Consider the following 19,474-nt stretch of genomic DNA (forward strand, 5'->3'; position numbering starts at 1 on the left):
GTCAGGTATTCAACTCAAGCCTGCCTACATAAGCACACGTTAACATAACATTTAAAAAGATGATGTCATGGACCAGGCTTGCAAGCAGCCGGCACGAGACACTTGTTTTAGCATTTCAATCTAAGATTCAGGGATGGAACTCACAAATGGCTGCCTGTTACAAACATAAATATTGATTCAACAGTTTTATATAGCTGATGTAAGACGTAATTCTCTCTTCAACAAGAGAGAATTACCAATATTATTATAACAATATTTAGTACGGATAAGAGAGATGCGTAACATGTTTGTATGGAGCAGAATAGTTTGCTTCATTTCATATTTGTTGGGAGCATTTCTAACAGAACATTGTTAGTGTCGTCAAATAACTGCTAGCTCCTCTTGTCCCAGCACATACAGGATGTTCCCGTAAGCCTATTGACACTGCAGTAATCAAATGAAGCTCACAAGATATACAATTAAATACTAGCTCATTTAATCTAATAAATAATTCCATATAAATTTAGACGTTTTTCTTGTTATTTTGTTTGGTTAATGTCAGAAAAAAAATATTCAGACATTTGAAGTTTCGGTTGAATGAAAAAAAAGGACATTCAGTGCAACCTTAATTAAAATACTTTGAATCTTTTTAATTATTTGGCAGTGGGAACTGAGTGATTTTGGTGGCGTGAAGAAGCACAAGATGTAAGAGGAGCGATCTGGAGCTGCTTTGAGCAGGGGCCTGGAAGCAACAGTCCAGCGAGAGGAGGGAATCCTCACCACTCTGCTGCTCATATGCTCAGGTCCAATATGCACTTGGCACTGTGGATTTCGGATTTGTTCTGTGATTCTTTTCCTCTATATAGACCGCAGAAATGCTCGGTGGGTGCTGTGGCAAGTCTTGGTTTAGTCAACCCTGCGCCCCTTCCTGGCACAAGCTATCAGCCCAGAAGCTAACACCAGTATATAAAAAGCATAACACATGCAAGCAGTCAGCCTACAGGATGGTGTTCTTTTTCCAGTAACACAAAACCCAGCTGATGATGATGACTGGGTCCAAAACAGCCTTCTTAGTAATAATGTTTGCGAAGTAGAAAGCCAGTCAAATTAAACTGCATAAAAATGCCATTTACTAGATGTTGTGTACTTGTCACCAGTTGTTTGATTATAGTACCATTTTTTTTTCTCAAGCGTATAAGCCAGTGTAGTAATACAATATATAATGCTGATGATCCCCACATGTCATCATTATACAGATCATTTTAACCTCTCTCATCTCAGTATTAAGGTCTTCGTAGCTAATGAAAGCCCCTGCTCATCTGCCTCGTACCTTCATGTTTGGCGGACATATGGAGGAGCTGAAACATGTGCTCCAAATGCACCCGAGTAGTGTGTAACTCAGCTTCCATCCTTATGTCCCGTGTTCTGCAGTTGCGTGCTTGAAAGAGCCATTACAACAGGAGTAGCAGGGGAGAGTCATGGCCGAATAGGCACTGAGCTCCTCGGCATGTACACAAGGTAGCATAACCACAATATTCTCTCATCATCGCTCCCTCACAGAGCCAATGAGGGAATATAATTCTAGAGATTAGTTTGATTCGTTTCTTTCAAACAACAATGGCAAGGTTGTTGCGATCTTTCTTCTGTAACAAGTGAAATGGGAAACAGATCATACACTGAAAGCACCGTGAATTTTACTGTTATTGCGCCATTGCCTCAAGAACAGAAATGACGGAATTAAAAAAAGGCTTACTGACATTTCTGGGTTTTCAATCACAGGTACAGTAATTTAGCACAGTCAAAGCCGTAAATATCAAATAATTCCATTAAACCGTCTGTTGATGTTGGTGACAAGTTTGTCTTTAGCTGTATGTACATTTATTGTTGGCTGGCCTCAGTTCAATGATTCCCATCACCCAAAACGCGTTGAAGATTGCTACGTTAACCAAACCACCCTTTTAGCAACTCTGTCCTTCTGCTTTTTATGCATTTCATATTCTTGTGTTTTGCAAGACATTTTTATTATTTTGTCGACCCTTATATAGGCAATAACAATCTCAGAGCTGTGTGATTTGCCAAGGGAAGAGGGATGACTGCAGGGGAGCCTGTAGGTAACAGTTCAGATGTCCTTGACAAGCGCACAGTTTGCAAACGAGCAAATTTAATTTCCAGGGTTTGAAGTTTCAAAAGGTATCACCTGCCTGTAATTGCTTGATGAGGAAATCCATAAATCATTGTTCAGTAAGGTCATCTTGTAATTTCTTCACTAATGCTGGCATTTATTTTCCTAGCATCCACTCGTGCTTCTCATTTAATCTAGCCAGGTCATTTGAGAGATTAATTGCTGCCATCTTCAAAAACAACAAATTAGTTTCGCTCATGTTCCGACATTAAGACTGAGTAACCACACATATCAACGCTATGGCAGTTAAAAAAAGGTTGTACTTCAGCCGGATGTCACACGCGTTTGTCCCTGTTTCGCCTATTACAAAGCAATCATGATAAACATGGTTTAAGGCAAGACTGAGACATCTATCACATATCAATTGTTTTTCCTTTCCATCCGACATTTCCTCTGCAGTGACCTCATCAAAAGGTCACAAACCATATCAATGCAATCCATGTTTATGGTTTTGACACTTAATCATCACTTTTGATTAGTCCTTCTTATTCATTGATCAAGCATCGGTTGCTCACTACTGTATAACTACGAACTAATTCCAGTCAGAAACCTATTGAAAGGAAATTGTCTTCTTTTGAATTGGGATAGTAAAATCCACTCTTTGCCACCTGCTTGTCTTTCCTTCTTTTGACTTCTAATATGTTCATGACATACATATTCTTTATTTTCTTCTTTATTTTCTTCATTTGGTAATTCCAAATTTCTTTGAATATGTTAAATCAAGGCACGCACTTGTGTTTCTATCTGTGGAGACAATTTTCCGTGTGTTACACTGGTTGTGCGTGGGGCCATATTGTAGCGCCAGTCCTTCTCACAGATGGACATTGGAATAGGTGTTTGGGTTGCTCACAGCCCTCCTGCAAGGATGTGATGGACACTTAATTACTTGGCTGACAGAAGTTATTCGCCACCTGCACACAACAGGGGTATCTGCCGGGCCCTGACCTCCACTTCCTCTCAGTTTGCCCACCATATCACAAAGCAGATACATGCACATTTCACGTTGCGATCATCGGGCTCCCATTTCCCTCGAAACATGTGCTGGAAGTAACGTATGTTAACTGAATTGTTTTAACAATATGGTGAATCTGTAAACTACCCAATCATTCACAGGTTTACCTTATTAATTATATAATCAGCATATATTTAGCTATTCGCATATTATGTGTGTGTGTGAATGACGCTTTGCAGAATGTGGATGCATTTGGAAATGTGTGAACTATGCAATTGAACATGGATTTGTCTATGCAAATATCATGTACGTTAAACTGCTTTCTCCCCATTGCATGTGATCCAGTAACCCTATATGTGTAACTGACATACAGTCAACAGCTCAACACCACCAGAGCGAGTTCTCAGTGTCAAAGAGGAGGTGCGAACTTTTTGTATCACATACAAATTTGGAAACTTTTTCCTCACATAAGGCGGGTCGCACCCAGGTCTCCCTGTTATGAGAGAAAAAGTCAGTGGATGGAGCTGGGTTGTGTGTTGTGAAAATGAAAACTTTCATTGTACACTATGGTTAAGAGTACAGCATGGGATTTTTTGAATAATCTATGCAACATTTACATGAGCTTGAAACAAAAAGAAGAAACCAGATTTATTTTTTATCCAAATCAATAGTTGCTGGCTTTAATTTTTTATGCATAACTTTAAATCACAGCAATTTTAATAGACAGCGCCGTCCATTCCCTCAGGTAATTCTAGATAAATGTACATGTGGGAAGAAATTCTGAAAATATAATTATTACCAGAGAGGAGATGTACCCTAACCTAAGCTCTTGGGGGATTAACATGGTTCTGTTTTATTATTAAATTCCTCTAGGCTCGGGGTAATGATCAACATTGAGAATAACTTGTCTCTCTGTCACACTTCACTACTTGTAGAATTTGTCAGCTTCTCTGCATTTTATGCTCTGGGAACTATCACCAATCACTCTACTTTTTTTCCTTTCACACCGTTTGCTGTATACCTCCCAAAGTAAGCTGTAACGAGACCCGCTGCGTCCCCTTCCTTCTCATGCTAATGAAATGGGCGTGTGACTGCGTGTGTGCGTTTTATCTGGAAGGGCACATGCTTTGAAAATACTCTGAAATAATTTTATGAATATCTAGCACTTCATCTGCTGCTTTATCTGGTGTCGCTTTCTGCTACAGTGGATTTAACCCGCGACGCTCATGCAGACTGTGCAGTCTTTGTTGAGCTGTGTCAAGTGACTGTGCGACTGCGTACACAGCGTATCCATTCAAAATGTACAATAAACTTAAGCAACTCCCCATTATTATTCCCTTTGGGGAACATATTATCTGTATTTAGCCTGTCCCACACAGTGGAGCAGTGTGCTGCCGTAGCGGCACCCGGGGAGCAGTTACAGGTTCGGTGTCTTGCTCAGGGACACGGAGCAGAAGGTCCACCTTCTCTACTCTATGGGCCACAGTCAACCCTATTTCTATTAGGCTTTATCAGATACCTTTACAGCAAAGTTTGCAATATGTTACATATTTATAATATGAGAGGGGCATAGGTGTGGTTTCAGTACAATATGAATTTGCAGTGAACATAAGCCATAATCTACAACAGGCCCAACTCTACATTGTGACGAGCTATAAAAGTTAAACCGCGTGTCCTTCCAACTGTGTACATCTGTATTCTTCTGGAGCCAATTTCACATATAGTGCCAGTAAAAACATAAAAAGGTAATCCTATAAAGAACACAGCAAAGTAAGGGTTGCGTAGTTGGATTACTAAATTACGATTTTTGAAACCTCTCACTGGAGGTCACTTATGCTATTTGGAATATTTATTACCACACAATTACACATTCATTAATAATTCATGTTCTGACCGTAATAAAAACCTCAGTCGTTGTGGTTGGGTGACAATATTAAGTACAATAGTTCATATACATACTATTACATTTATATATTTTGCCCGACATAATTATAACATTTATACCAGATGTACTTTTGTAATGCAGGAAATGGTTGCGTTGAACGATTCCAACCACATGTTCATCAGCTAAACGCTCAAACACAGCACACATATTTGAACATATCTACATCACATTAAGCAATAATTTTGATAATGGTTTTAAAATAGTTTTGGAAAACTGCATGGCTCTAAAAACTCAAGTGATTTTAACTTCTGACTGCAACAAAAAGTGGTTTCAAAATGTTGTTTCAATATGTATATTCCAAAATTGATTATTTTGAACCAGTCCATGTTCACCAGATTTCAAAGAAAACAAGTCCGTGTCTGTTGTGATCTTCAGTTTAGCTGAATATATATTGCACTGATCTGTTTTGGCTCCCAGTATCACCTCTAACATTGAGATTTATCTTTATTAAAAAAACAATAATAAGTACACATCACTGCATCTCAGTACAGGCAGCCATTTCTTATCGTGTCATCCCTTTTAGATTAAAATCAATACTCGCTGCATACCACAAAGAACTAAATGACAAATAAAAGCATGAACACAGAGTGTGATATGGCTCACCGAGAAGCAATTGGACCGGACCTCAAAGTAGCATCGATGCTTGAATTCATTATTTTCTCACATTTGATGGTTGAATTACCTGGTGTCTTGTGTACATAGGGCAAAGTGAATCGCAGTCATGGAGTAGTGTTACGGTATTATGAGGTCAACATGATTATTATCTGAATCTGTTAAATTATTTTTACTATCTCAGGCACAGCAAGCTCACAATGATTAAAAGATTATACCCATGTATTGAATTTAAAATCTATTCCCCATATCTCAAATGTCAACAGATACGGTTAACGAATATCTTTGGGGTGTATGCGTGTGTTCCACGGTAGGATGTGGACTTTTTATTTTTCAACCACATTTCTGGAGTAGCATTAGAGTAGCACTTTGACCAGGTCTGAATATGGAATATGAATAGAACAGTAATATACATCTAATTTCTGAACCCTCCCCCCCCAAAAAAAAAAAATTGAGGACAATTGTAAAAGCATGAACGACTTATTAGCTGCAGTATCACTTGAGGTCTTTGACCAGAAATGTATTCGTCCATGACGGAGATGAGTAGGCATACTCCATGTCTTTGGGTAGAAATTAGATTACAAGGTCAGTGGCTGAGTCTAATGCAGTGGAAGATTAGAGAGGGAGAAGAAATCCTTTTTACATGGCTATTGTTGTCATGGGGACTGAGCACTGGTACAGCGCTGTGTAAAATACAAATTCAAAATGTGGTTTGAATACCTGTGTTTCCATCTCTGTCTTGGACAGTGTGTTACTGGCACGAACTGGTTTAGTTTTAAAAAGAGTTTATCTGCCATATCATATTTACATTCCTTTAAGGGAATTAAATGTTACTATGGCATTAATCAATGAATCAGATGAATGTAATAAAGTATGTGATATTGTTATCTCAATATGAAGCCTATTAACCGTACTCCATCTCAGACATCAACTCAACTGTAACACTGCTGGCTTAATTCCTCTGCTCATGTGATGATTTGGCCTCTCAATCATACATTTCAGAAATGTTCAATAATAACTATCTAAAACTACAGCTGCAGACACAGCTCCATCTGCCTTCCTTTATCACCCAATGCGCAATGTCAATGCACATTTTTCTTTTTAACCCACACTTTAGTGGTTATATGTGTTGTATAATGTTATATACATTCTATAGTTACTGAATGACTCACTCTCTCAAAGCTGGTTAAAGGGATAGACAGTGACAATTAAGGGATGATCAAAACATGACCATGGCAGCAAGGATGACTAACAAACTGAAGGTCTGAATGTCAGATATGTTACTTGCATCAGATGTCACCACTGTCAAAGCGTTCTTTCAGAAAAAAAATCTAAAAACAGACTCAGACTTTCTTTTGTTCTTCTAATTTGTATGTTATATTATCAAATAAATATAATTTTATATACCAAATTGCTTTATGCCTTAAAAAAAGGTCTTCAAGAATATGCAGAACTATGTCTATAGAGAAGTTGACAGCAAAAATCGATTGGTGTATGATTCAGTTCCTGCATCACTTCCCTGGCAGTTGGATTAGTTTCAAGTTGCTTGGTCGCCAGAGCATTTTACAGTCTAAAAGCTGAAGGCTTAAGTTTTGATGCTGAGACAAAGAATAAATATGTCCTGTGCTGTAGCATCATCTCACCTCAAAGGCTGGAAGGTGTGTTCAACATTGGTGCTTGGTCCTCATTCTTCCATCACCAAAGCACTCTAATATTTGACCAAGCTTTTGGTCTGTGTCTTTTATACTAGCAAGCCATCACAAAGAACAGTGTAGCAGTCTCCCTAAATCCATTGAGAATACCTGGTGTGTTGCATCGTAGCTCAATGAGAACAGTTGAATCTGCCCGTCTTTGTTCTGTTCCTGGGCGTGTTGGTAGCTGATACCTGGGATTTGGATCGATCCATGCGTTTTTAATAGATAGGTATTGACTAAGTGAAGCTCAATCCATTTTGTGTCCTATAGTTGTGTGATTTAAGTCCTGCTGCTGTCAAAATGTCCCAATTGAGCCCAATTAGAACACATGACAATTTTGTAATGCAAAACGCTTTCATGTCAGTGTGTATTTCAGCATCCGTCAGCCCTTCACTTCAGCAACCTTTGTTTGATTCACCGCACTTCTCAAGTGCCTCTACTGGTTAAGTTGCATATGAACTTATTAGCATGGACACAGTGCTGCTTAGTATTAACTTTGTGCATGTTTAAGTCTCTCCTAATCTGCTAGTCTTTCTGCTAGAGTTTCACAGAGATATTGTATTAATCACTGTAGGACATTATTCAACAGTTTTTTTAAGACTCTCAAAGGGTAAAAATACAACAATACAAACACAGATTTAATTCTGTTTACAGGATGGAACTTTAACCTGGATTGCAGACTATATTAAGTTGATGGTTCTCCTTGTTCCTACTGACAAAACTCTCCACTCCTCCTCACTGCTGCAATCTAAAAAGCACAAGTCACAAGAAATTCTGGAGGTGTCATGACCCAGAACTGCAAACTAGATTTGCGGTTTACATAAAAGATAAAAAGGAAAGGTCAGTCTTTTGAATCTCGACTGAAGCTTTGCTCTTCAGATTCTATGTGCTCTCCACAATATCAGATTGATGACAACTTTAACCTTCTTCCCGAACCACGAGTTGGCAGATGGTTTTGAATCCAATGAGGACTCATAGTGCATGATTCATACCGTATTAACTTAACATCGCTGTTGAAAGTTAAGTCTGGAATTGAATATGTATTAGGCAATGCTTTTGGGACTGCAGCTCATTGTCATTAACTTATGTATCTCCAAGCTACGAAATAGCAACAACAAAACTTTAATTGAAAAATCATCACTATTCAACAGAGAGGAAAATCAAGTTAGTTTTAAAAGGAGGGTACAAAAAAATGTTTGGACTCCTAAAACAACTTGCATTTTTAATGTTTATTTGCTAAAATTTTGATAGAATATTCTACTTAAAGACGATGCAAAGTTAAACCCTGGAGTGGTGCAGTCGAGTTTTGAGGGAAACGCAGTGTGAGGAAAACATTAGGGGTTAAGGGAAATATGTTTTGGGATTACTCTGGATGTAATAGCTTCTCCCCGCAAAAAATAAAAAAGATAATTACTTATCAGAATGGCTCCTTACTCTTACATAGTGGCTCTGACTCAAGACTGTAGTATAGGGGATAGACAATGAGAAAATAATTAATTGAGTCTCATGTGAATATACTATATCCACCAAATGATCTGATGTCTATCAGACGATTTTAAATTGTAATTGTCGATTGGTAGCCTGGGCTTTCAGACCACAAGCAATTTTAAAGCGCTGTAGGGTATTTAGGCAACAGACCGTGAACGCTTCTCAAATCATACATAATGATGCCAACCCTGAATTCAGTAAGTGCAAGGCAAATATTGGAGAAATGAACATGGTTGCTTCCACTGAGAAATGAATAATGAGAGGGGGTATGTTCAATCTCTGCTCCTTTTTAATGACCTTCAGTAAAAATACAGCCAGCATGCACACATCTAACATATATACAGAATGTGGTATGTGAATTGTATGATTATATGATTGAAAATGCAGAAACATTTCTTTGAGAAAAATGTGTTGCTCCAATACAGAATACCTTGGGGCAACGATTTGAATTACAAATTGCTCTGAGAATAGTTTTAAGTGAGGTCTAAGCCAATCATTTTAATCAAGGATCATAAAAACTAGGTAAATGACTGCATTTTGACAGGCTTTGTGCTTTTTCCTACTGTTCTTCACCTTTGCTTTTGCTTTGCTTTTCATCCCTCTCGCATGCTCCTCTGTTCTAAATATCTGAACACCCTTCTTTTCCGTTCAAGTTTTTACTTCTTTGGACCATTTTGACTGCCTCCTGTCCTTCATCTCCTCTCATGAGAAGTTTCTGTCTAGGCTCAAAGGGAACACTAGAAAGGATCCATCAGCCAGACTATAAGCCCCACGAGAATGCATCCGGTATGTTGCTCTGTTCTGCTCTGATCACTATCACATTCATCCAACCCCAGATAGCCTTTACTGTGGATCACACGACCTGTTTTCAAATTTGCTGCAAAACTGAATGAAGCTACGATTGTGCGGCTTTGTCGGCCATCAAGCACCACACCAATCACATGTTTCTCAAAGCCATTTACCAAACGGTTGGTATGAGGCAGATCAATATGAATACAGGCCATTTTTATTACGCTCTATATTATCATGTGCCTCGGTTTACACGGCGATCTATCGGTGGCATTTGTCTGCATGTGTTGTGGTGAAGGATGAACGCTTCACAGAGAAAAACCTACAGCACATTTAAAGAAATTAATCCGTCAGATGAATCGTATGTGATTTCGAGCAGCAGCTGGAGCCAGTTGGTGCGGCAATTGCAGCCTCCATGCCGGACCAAACCAAAGTTGCACTCATCCCCAAATACCAACATCTGGGCATGCTTAAAAGCAAGGATAAATAAACGAGCCCTTTGGACACTAATTCCCCCCGCACTCAATCACTATCACGCCCTCTCCACCCGTTCCCCCTCGCCATTCTAAAGGCTGTAGGTTGTTACTGTTGGACTGGCACGTCAGTACAACAGTAACGTCAGTGTGCATCCAATTAATTAGAAAAACGTTATCTCATTAGCAATAGCCAGCAGACTAAAACAAGAATACTCCCTTATAGTTGCAAACAACCTCTGGCTAAAAATGAGGGTGATTCTCTCCTCCTCGGTAACCTCTGTGATCTGTCGATGCTGAGTAGGAGGACTGAAACAGAGACACGTGAATACTGTTTGGTCAAAGTGTCCATCGTTAAACATTGTGGATCACATTTATCCAACAGCTTCTGCAGAATTAAACAGACCAGCCCCGGGCACATCCTAATGACTCCTTATCAGGAGGCAATCTAATGCTTTCTTTGTCTGTAAGTCATCTGTCTTTGGGGACATCTGCAGCATTTGCACAGAGCTGTAAGCAAAAGTAAGCACCATCTGACGTGGTTTTGAATCCCTTTCATTCCTCACCACCTGTGCCTCAATGTTATTTAAAGCACTCAGGGCTTCTGCACCAAACATCAGCCACTGGCTATTTGCTTGTGTACGTGGTGTGTGTATGTGCGTGTGTGTGTCTGTGTAAGCAGGGAGAACTTGACTTCTTGAGCACAGTAACCATGAGCAACGAGCTTTTGACAGACAAAGTACTAAACAATGTGAAAGCCATTTTGTGCGAATGAAGGGAACCTGATGCAACAATTACAGTCGTGTAATGGAGAAAAGCTGTGGCTTTAGCTCATTATTCATGATAATGCAGTTAAATGGAGGTATGTTGATTATTTGTCACTGGAAATGAACACAAATGAGGTTCTGAGTTGCACCATCACTAAAATGATTTAAATGAAAACTTGTCCTAATGTCCGTTTGTCCGTCCATCTGACAGAATGCAAATAGAGCATACACGTCTCTCCAGTGATCACAGGGAAAGAAAACCATCTTTGCAGTAATCCTTTGGCGGTGTTTAAAACAGTATATTATGTGCATCTTTCAACAGCGTTCATCTGAAACAAGGGCCTCTTTGCTGAAATCTTATAATTTAAAATTCACATCAAACTTACATAAAAGCTCATGTACAGTAGACCTGCTGACTTGGCTATAATAATTGTCAACCACTGGCTATTTACAACGGAGTAAATACCCAGTTGCCTGTTATTTGCAGTTGCAGTGTCATGGTGTGCTGGTGCTTATCATCTGTCCACGGCTTTTCAACTTTTCAGCAGGAGTAGCAGGACGTCACTTGACACCATCTGGCCTTTTCCAGCTGGCACAGTTTTCAGCAGAGACTGATTGATTACTTTCTCAACATGTATAGCCATCAAAACCAAAATGTATATAGTATAAAGAATGTAGTCGTTAGATGTCACTGATTACAGAGAGGGAGGGAAGAATCTAAACAAGCATATTTTTATACAAGATTAGTCTCAATGTGTGTGTGTGTGTGTGTGTGTTTATTGTGTGAACGTGGAAGCACTTGACAATAGTAGGCCGTACCGCAAAATAATTAAGTAAATGACCATCTACAAAATTTACACAAATTGAAGACAATGGCCAAATAGGCAGGAGATTAGGAGGGTTACGAACGAGGGTTAATGTATTAAACATAAAATCTCATCTAATTTACGTTTGCAATGTGAGAACGTCTGGTCAAAAGCGAGGAGGGCTGATGGGAGAAGTTTCTTACAGTGTGGTTTGACTTATATGACCAACATATTCCTGCTGACTGTTGTAGGTGTCCCCCCCCACATTCTGTATGCATCAACAGGGAGCCAGTAAAGAGACATTGAGGCACCAACAAAGTGCAGTGTGGCGTTTTGTCTTTGTTAGAAATATTTGGACTGCTTAGACTTGAGTAAAAAGTGTTACGGTTTCTCGAGAGTGAGATACCAAGCACTATATTTTTGCTTTTGCTTTTGTTGGTAAAGGATTCCTCCTCAGCCCGGAGAGATTTATGAAGCGTAACTGTATTTCGATCCAGTGAGAAATTTCAAAAAATAGTAGTAGACTTGTGTTTTTGTCTGCACAGGCACAATGTATCATTTTGAATACCCCCTAAATATATTTTATTTGCTAACAAATAGGTTGGGAAAAATTGGGATTTCAACTGATTCCACATGTGTTGACAAAAGGCATATTTAAGTTATATTTACCCATCCTCACTTCACTGTTTTAAATCCTCAACTGTTTTGATGCACTTGTGGTTGTAAGGTTTTGCACAATTTAACAGAGATATATTTATGTTTGAAAGGAGACTGTTGTAATGCTAGTAATGCTATTTGGCTGCTTATTTTCCTCTTGAAGACAAATATGTGGGTGCTTATTTGTAATATCTTAGATACAAATGCAGAGGCACCCCCTAGGGTACAAGTATCCCTGGTAGGAAAACACTGGTCTATATTTCTGTATATAATACTGTATTATATTATTTTCTAAGCCATACAGCTCTATGTCTTAAGTGGTCTTTCAATAAGGTTGTGCCTTAAACAACATGCATGCAGGAATTAGAAGAGAAAATGACTGATTCAAATGATCCTCTGCTGCCCACTGATTGTACCAATCTACATGCAAATCTCCAATGCTTGTTGCACACGGGGAATAGCAAACCACAAAGTGCCCCTCGATAAATGGTAGTCTCTGCTTTTTTTTACAAACAAATAAATATAAATATGGACATTGCAGTCATATAATTTTGCTGCTATCAATACACAGATGTTTAATATCACAAACAGATGTATTGTGATTAACAAGTCAGTCAGGATTTTTGTTTCTCAGTTTTTATACACGTTTTTTTTAGAACACTGATTACAAAGTTGAAAGAAATAACTTTGGGGACACACCCATAATATAGACTTAATTCTAATCACAATCAAGACAGCAAAAAGTCAGAAAAATAGCAACACTGTAATATGCTCCTCTGCTCATGTGCAGAGGCCTTTCTCGCCCTCAGCTATTGCCCTCAGCAGGTCTTCGGGTGTCTGATTACTCCTCAACAAGCTCATTTGAGGAATTCACTTTACTGTCTATGTATTACTGCTCTCTATGATTGAACTACACATTTATGAAGAAGAGTGACAAGCGCCATTCAAATTGTATATCTAAATGGCCTGTCAGGTCCTTGGTTTGAAACCCAATTAGTGGCCTTTTTGTAGAGTTTGCATATTCGTTATATACTTTATTTCATTATGTTGATATTAGTTTTTATAGCTAAATAGATAAAGTAGGATGTAGGATGTCTACATCATACATCTAGGATGTCTGGGATATCCTGCTCCAGTAAGAACTTAACTTTTAACCCTGAATTGTCTAATTGAATTTAAACAAAGGAGAAAGAAAAATACAGGCAGAAGTAAAAAAAAAAAAAAAACTCACAAAAGTTAAAACAAAACTAAAACTAAAACAAAAACCTATGAATTCATTACCCTTTGATGCTTGATTTACAAACGTAGGTTTCTTTCTTAAAAAAGGAGAATAAATCCGACAATGAATAAGAATTGTTAAAATTGCAAAGGCCATTATATTCATGCATATGCATGCTTTTCTATCAGACACAATTTTACGATACGAACGATAGAGCCTGAAAACACATTTATTTTTTCATGTGATGAATGTTCGTTACACAATAAGTCAGATTGTAGCAAATAATTAGAGAGCAATGTCCTGCTGATCATTTATTGTGATGTAATTGTGACTTCAATGGGTTTTTTTTAGTTGGTAATCCCCAAAATAGTGTGTAGTGATACTGCAAAGCTTTCACTGAATGTGTTATGCACTGTATTCACTTACAGTGTCAAACAATCTCTTCATATATTGAAATGTTTGAGATGAACAGATAGAAGAGGGAAAGGACATGAGAAAAGCCATTCTGGGGAAGCTTAAGTACTGAGTGAATGTCAGACATCATTACAGAGTAGTACAGTACATTAAGCTGCACATCAGTATATTTATAATATATTATGCAGGCGATGTAAATGTTTCTTAGGATTCAAATGACAGTGCTCAAAGAGAACTCATTCATCCTTTCATCCTCCCAAGATTTATAGCCCTCCCATGCTCTCCAGTCCCGGAAAGCAAGCTCATTTATTTTTCAAACTACAGGTTGGTCCACTGAATCCTTCACTCTAAATGAGCACAGGAAACCAGCCGATGCAGTTTCAAGTTTTTTTTTATCTTTTTGAAAATATGCCCCTAAAATGGGTTTTAAAAGTTGCCCGATCGAGAGATAACACAACGTTTTTTACAGTGCAATATGTAAGTTAAATGTGGGTTCTTTCCTTTCATCTCCAAGAAATTATATTTTTATTCCATTCATTTGGTACCAATGTGTTTTAATCGAAACATTATTGCTGCTTCAATGATGTTCACCAGCAAGGGTCTTCTATTGTTTAAAGTGCATTATGTCTGTACCAAAGAAAAGTTGTAGGGAGATGGCTGTGTTGATGCTGAGCATGTAAAGGTTCGGGTAGTGAGTCCTGCGTGTGGTGCTGGAAACGTTCCCTTTAGAGCCTGGGGCATAATGACATGAAAGCAGCATGCTATGCTGACAGTTTCTTCAGCTCAACCTTCATGTGCACATCTTCTTTTCCAACAAATCCAAATGGATTGAGACCATTGCAGTACACTTTTTGTTATGTTGGTGGAACACGCTTCATGTGCTTTATGACATGGTTAACCTGATAGAATTGGCCATTACAAAAGGAATAGATTTGTGTCCATAGATGATCGTAAATTTAAACAATGGTCAATTGGAAATAAGTGACCTAATAAAATTCCCCACATGATTGCATCACCAGCATGGCAAGATCAATCCCCGTTAACCTTTTTTTTTTTAACTCAATAACTAGAATGTACATGACGTTAATAATGCTCAGTATATTTCTTCTGCATAATTAACACCTATGAGTGGAATTTAGTTTTAGTTGTAATATGTTTGGATATATAAAGGACTGTAACAATGTGATAATGATCCAGGTAAAGATGATCTAAATATATTTCATCAATTTTTTTCTCCTTTAGATGGCCCGCTGGGACCTCGTGGCTTAGTGGAAGCTACAGAGATGTGCACACAGGAATGCCTCGTCCTGGGACATTCAGACAACTGCTGGATGCCCCCTACATTGGGAACATATCAGCAGCCCAAGTCACCCGTGTCCAGCTTTGGATCTCAGAGGGAGTGGGGTCCCAAGGAAAAACTTCTCAACGGACATACCCTAACCAGAACCTGGAAAAATGAGAGTGGGCGGTCCGAGCATTTTGTAGACAGGAAGCAGTTTGGGAGCGGAGAGGGACACTTCACAAGCAGTGGCATGGCTGATATTCCGCTGGTGAGTCTGAAGTCCTGCCAGCCTGCCTCCTGCCCAGACAGCCCAAAGGACCAGCAGCTATAAGATGGACTTTGCTTCTGTGCTGTGTGATATCCACCTGAGCTCCTCTACTTTTTTGTTATTTTTCTCTTTCTCCTTTCATCTCTTCCCACTTCAGTTGATGCTTCTGCAGTGTGATGGCCACATGTAGGCAACAGAACTATAATGCGTATGTTTTGTTCATTACAATTCAACATTAGAATGGCTCTTGAAGACGCGTCTTTTTTTAAACCTCTATGGATTTCTTCAATTTTAAATTTTCTGTCTACTCCATGTGCGGTCTGGACAAGAGGAGGACGGACATGCGTTATATGGAGAAAAAAAATTAAAAAAAAAAAAAACTACCATGGCTGACCAGTATATACACATATTTGTGGTGTGGTTGTTATTGAGTCTTTCAGGACTATATTAATCAACACAATCAAAGAAAATGGAATTGCATTTCGGATAGGGTTTTAATAACACTGTTAGTGGACACTTGTTTATTCTGTCATTGTCTGTGAGTTGTAAATAAGACTTATTAACCACTCTCATATACATGTAATAACCACAGTGAATAGGACAGTTCTTGGCTGTCACCATAATGGCTTGTAATTAGGATTTGGGATTTCAACTGGAAACAAAGGTATGTCATTTTGCATAATGTACAACAAGTAAACATTGACCTAATTATTTTAAACCTGATGGTTGATTTGAAACATTTTTCCATTCCCTAATATACTCAATGTTGCCCATATTTCATAAAGAGCTTTGTCAATTGCTGCAAAACCACTGGCAAAGACTTAAAAAAAGAACATTTTGTATTGTGCTCAATATGTGCATTATAAAAATGAAAAGCTTGAAAGTTCTTCTCTATAAACTGATTTTGAAAGTGTTCAGTACAATTAAATAGCAATATATTTGTAAATGGCTAAATGTTTTATCTAATGTTGATATTATTATTGTATAGATTTTATTCAAATTGTGATTTATCTGACTTCAATCCCTCAGTAGTACCTGCAATCTATTGGTATATGTATATATATTATTTACACACAGACTATTTCTTTTCCATACTTAAGAAAAGACAGTTAAAGATAACAATTGAATCACTGTGCCTCCATAATGTTTCTACTTATTCAAAATAAAAAACATGTTGTCTACAAAGACTTGATGATCAAATGCCTTATGCATAGGAGGTTTGCCAAATTACACATCACACAGATATAAAAGTACATAATGAAGTTTTTGATACCTTAGAAAAATAGAATGGTATGCAGATGATGGGTCAATTATGAAATATCATCTGTCAAGTTGGTTTTATTCCACAGCATGGAAGGCAAATTAAACAATGCAATAGCATGCTAAACAATATAGATTTAAAAATTCAGTCTTTTTGTTTTGTTGTAATACGGTTTATTTGTGCATTAAGGAGACATTCAGTTTGTAAAGCACTTTCATATTTATGTCACAATATAAAGAAGTTAAGTGGGATGGAGTGATTTGCTTATCGCAATATGTTTGTCAGTTGTGAGGGTGTTTGACATCACAGATACTGAAACAGTTAATCCTTGTTAATACTCTACAGGTATACAGCTACTGCAATAAATGTTTTAACTATGTGTATGTTTAATTTGTTTGTGGGGAAGTTCACCTCTGGAGTTGTGTGTCTGTTTTGTGTAGATGCTAGCCAACCAAAGTTTAAGATTTCGGTACAAATCATTGTTGTAAAGTAAGTCAATAATTAATTTTTAGCGGAAAGCACAATGTGAGTTACTTTCTTCCCCTTGTAACAGCCAGTGTGTTATCATTAGTCAACATTCATTGAATCCATCCGATACACAGAATTATTGTCCCTCCCAAAATAAAATCTAGAATGATGAAACTTCTGGGAGGCTGTTGCCACAGTTTAGTCATCAAAAGACAGATCTTAATGAACAGATTACTTTTGTTTTCAGAACTTAATCAACTCACGCAGCACTCAGTCAGAAACCACACCTAACTGGAGAAGGGTCGCCCTCTGACAACGTGCATACACGTGGACCCTAAGTATGTACGGTAGCTTTTACTGGTGTTTGCTACTCTCTTACTCTCTTCAAGTAAGCGTGGATGTCCCCACTCCTTGCTCATTTTCACTGACCAAGAGTCAACGGCAGCAGTGGTGGGATCACCCCCCAACACTTCCATGTGGTGCTTTGCTGCTACTCAAGCAACCTGAGCTTGAAACCGATGACGCTGAGATCACACACGCTCATCTCTGCCGAAACACTGACTTCTCTTGCAGAAGATCACGATGACAGCATCTAGATTATGTCCACTGGGAGGTGACAGATTTTCTCTCAGAGATCTTGGCCTGTTGCAGGAAAGCAGTCTTTCCTCCCCACTCAAAACACAAGTTTTATTCTGCGTACCTCCTGCTTCATGAAAGGAGAGCGTTAAAGCAGTGTATGTCTGCAAGGGGTTCCATATGCCACAAAGTGGTTACTTGAACTGGTTCAGCCAGGCGATCGAGTGTGTGGGGCTCAGGAGGGCTTTAGGGTGTGTTTAAAGTTAACAGCGTCTTACAATAAACTAATCACGAAAGAATAAAGCAATGTTGCCATATCCACATTGTCCAAACACAACTCAAAACACACCCAACAAATGAATGGCCAAATGTCATTATTTATTTGGCAAGAATTGGACCACCTAGACGAAAAAACATCACACATCCCTAATTGTGTGAAATCACTCCAACGTTAACTAATTTACTATCGTCATGGTCTTGTTAAGTAAATTGGGATTTGAGAATTGCCTGCCTATTGATTTTCACATCTATAGAATGTGGTGCATTGCATGATTTTTACCAAATACTTGTTTATATCTCACGGACAAAACTTGTTTTCATTCCATTTTGGGGATTTTTGATGGCACTGTATGGTGGAAGAAACACCCAGAAGTTGCCAAAACTACACCTTCAATAAAAAAGTGTAACTAATGATATATTATTTATCTTTCCAAAGATGTTTAGATGAAAATGCACATTGTTCTCATCAACTCACAAGCAATTAGCATACATTTGCATGCTACAACTGGCCAGTAATAAAGGGCCAGGCACCCTGCTTAACTGGTGAAGTAATTCTATTTTCTTTGTTCTTTTAGGTTTTCTTTCTAGCTGTAACCTCATTTGATATATTTATCAGCTGTTGCCCAATGGACCCTGCTTAAATTCCTATTTGCCATGGTAGCTATCGACTTAGGCAAGAATAGTTTCTGAGAAGCTTCAAAGCTAATTGCCTTGGAAGTGTGTGGGGAAGTAAATTAGTGTCACGCCACAACCAAGAAAAAAGGTTCCCAATCGCATTTCCTTTTTATATGGCTTTGAGAATATTTTTCTCAGGAAAACCTCTGTGCACAATGTGGAACAAAATGAATGTTCAGCAGGGAATCCGTCACAGAGAAGGCATACACTTCAGACAGAAGAGACCACTCTATGCAAAAACACATTTAACAGAAACAGAAACCATCTACACATTTTGAAGGGCTTATTAGAAGATAATACATGCTCAAAGTAATGTTAGTCTGCTCCAAGACATAGTTTTATTTCATCTCTGAATGTGGGAGGATACAGTCCACATTTTACAGACCATGTGACCTTATAACTCTAAATATCTTCAGCCAGGGGGGATTCCCTATGGCTAACTGGAAAAAGTGCCCCATTGTAGCCCAATATTTAGAAAACAGTTACAGAACAGTTTTAAAAAGAGGAATTTTCACTATGGACTGCAGTCAAGAAAGGTAAGAGTTGTGCCACCCAAAGCTATCTAACCCAAGTTATCTTTTTCTACCAAATACAGAAGTAGTTATCCCCTTCAGTGAATAATACACATCTGTCCCACATTACAATATGACACATTTGGCTAAGGTAGGTGTAAAGATAATGTAAGAGT

At 38.3% G+C, this 19,474-nt stretch overlaps 1 protein-coding gene across 7 annotated transcripts in view; it reads left to right on the forward strand.

Annotated features, from left to right (window-relative positions):
* Positions 1–17,167, forward strand: part of pcdh9 (protocadherin 9) — a 165,150-nt gene extending 147,983 nt beyond the window's left edge. For all 7 annotated transcript variants that reach the window (XM_078084998.1, XM_040199948.2, XM_040199941.2 and 4 more), the window contains one exon: positions 15,220–17,167. In XM_078084998.1, coding sequence (XP_077941124.1) covers positions 15,220–15,590 — 371 coding nt within the window. In that variant the 3' untranslated portion in view covers positions 15,591–17,167. The remainder of the gene's footprint in view (positions 1–15,219) is intronic.
* The last annotated feature ends 2,307 nt before the right edge of the window (positions 17,168–19,474 follow it).

This window comes from Gasterosteus aculeatus, chromosome 12 (genome assembly GCF_964276395.1).
Source record: "Gasterosteus aculeatus chromosome 12, fGasAcu3.hap1.1, whole genome shotgun sequence".
In the NCBI taxonomy this organism is placed as follows: Eukaryota; Metazoa; Chordata; class Actinopteri; order Perciformes; family Gasterosteidae; genus Gasterosteus; species Gasterosteus aculeatus.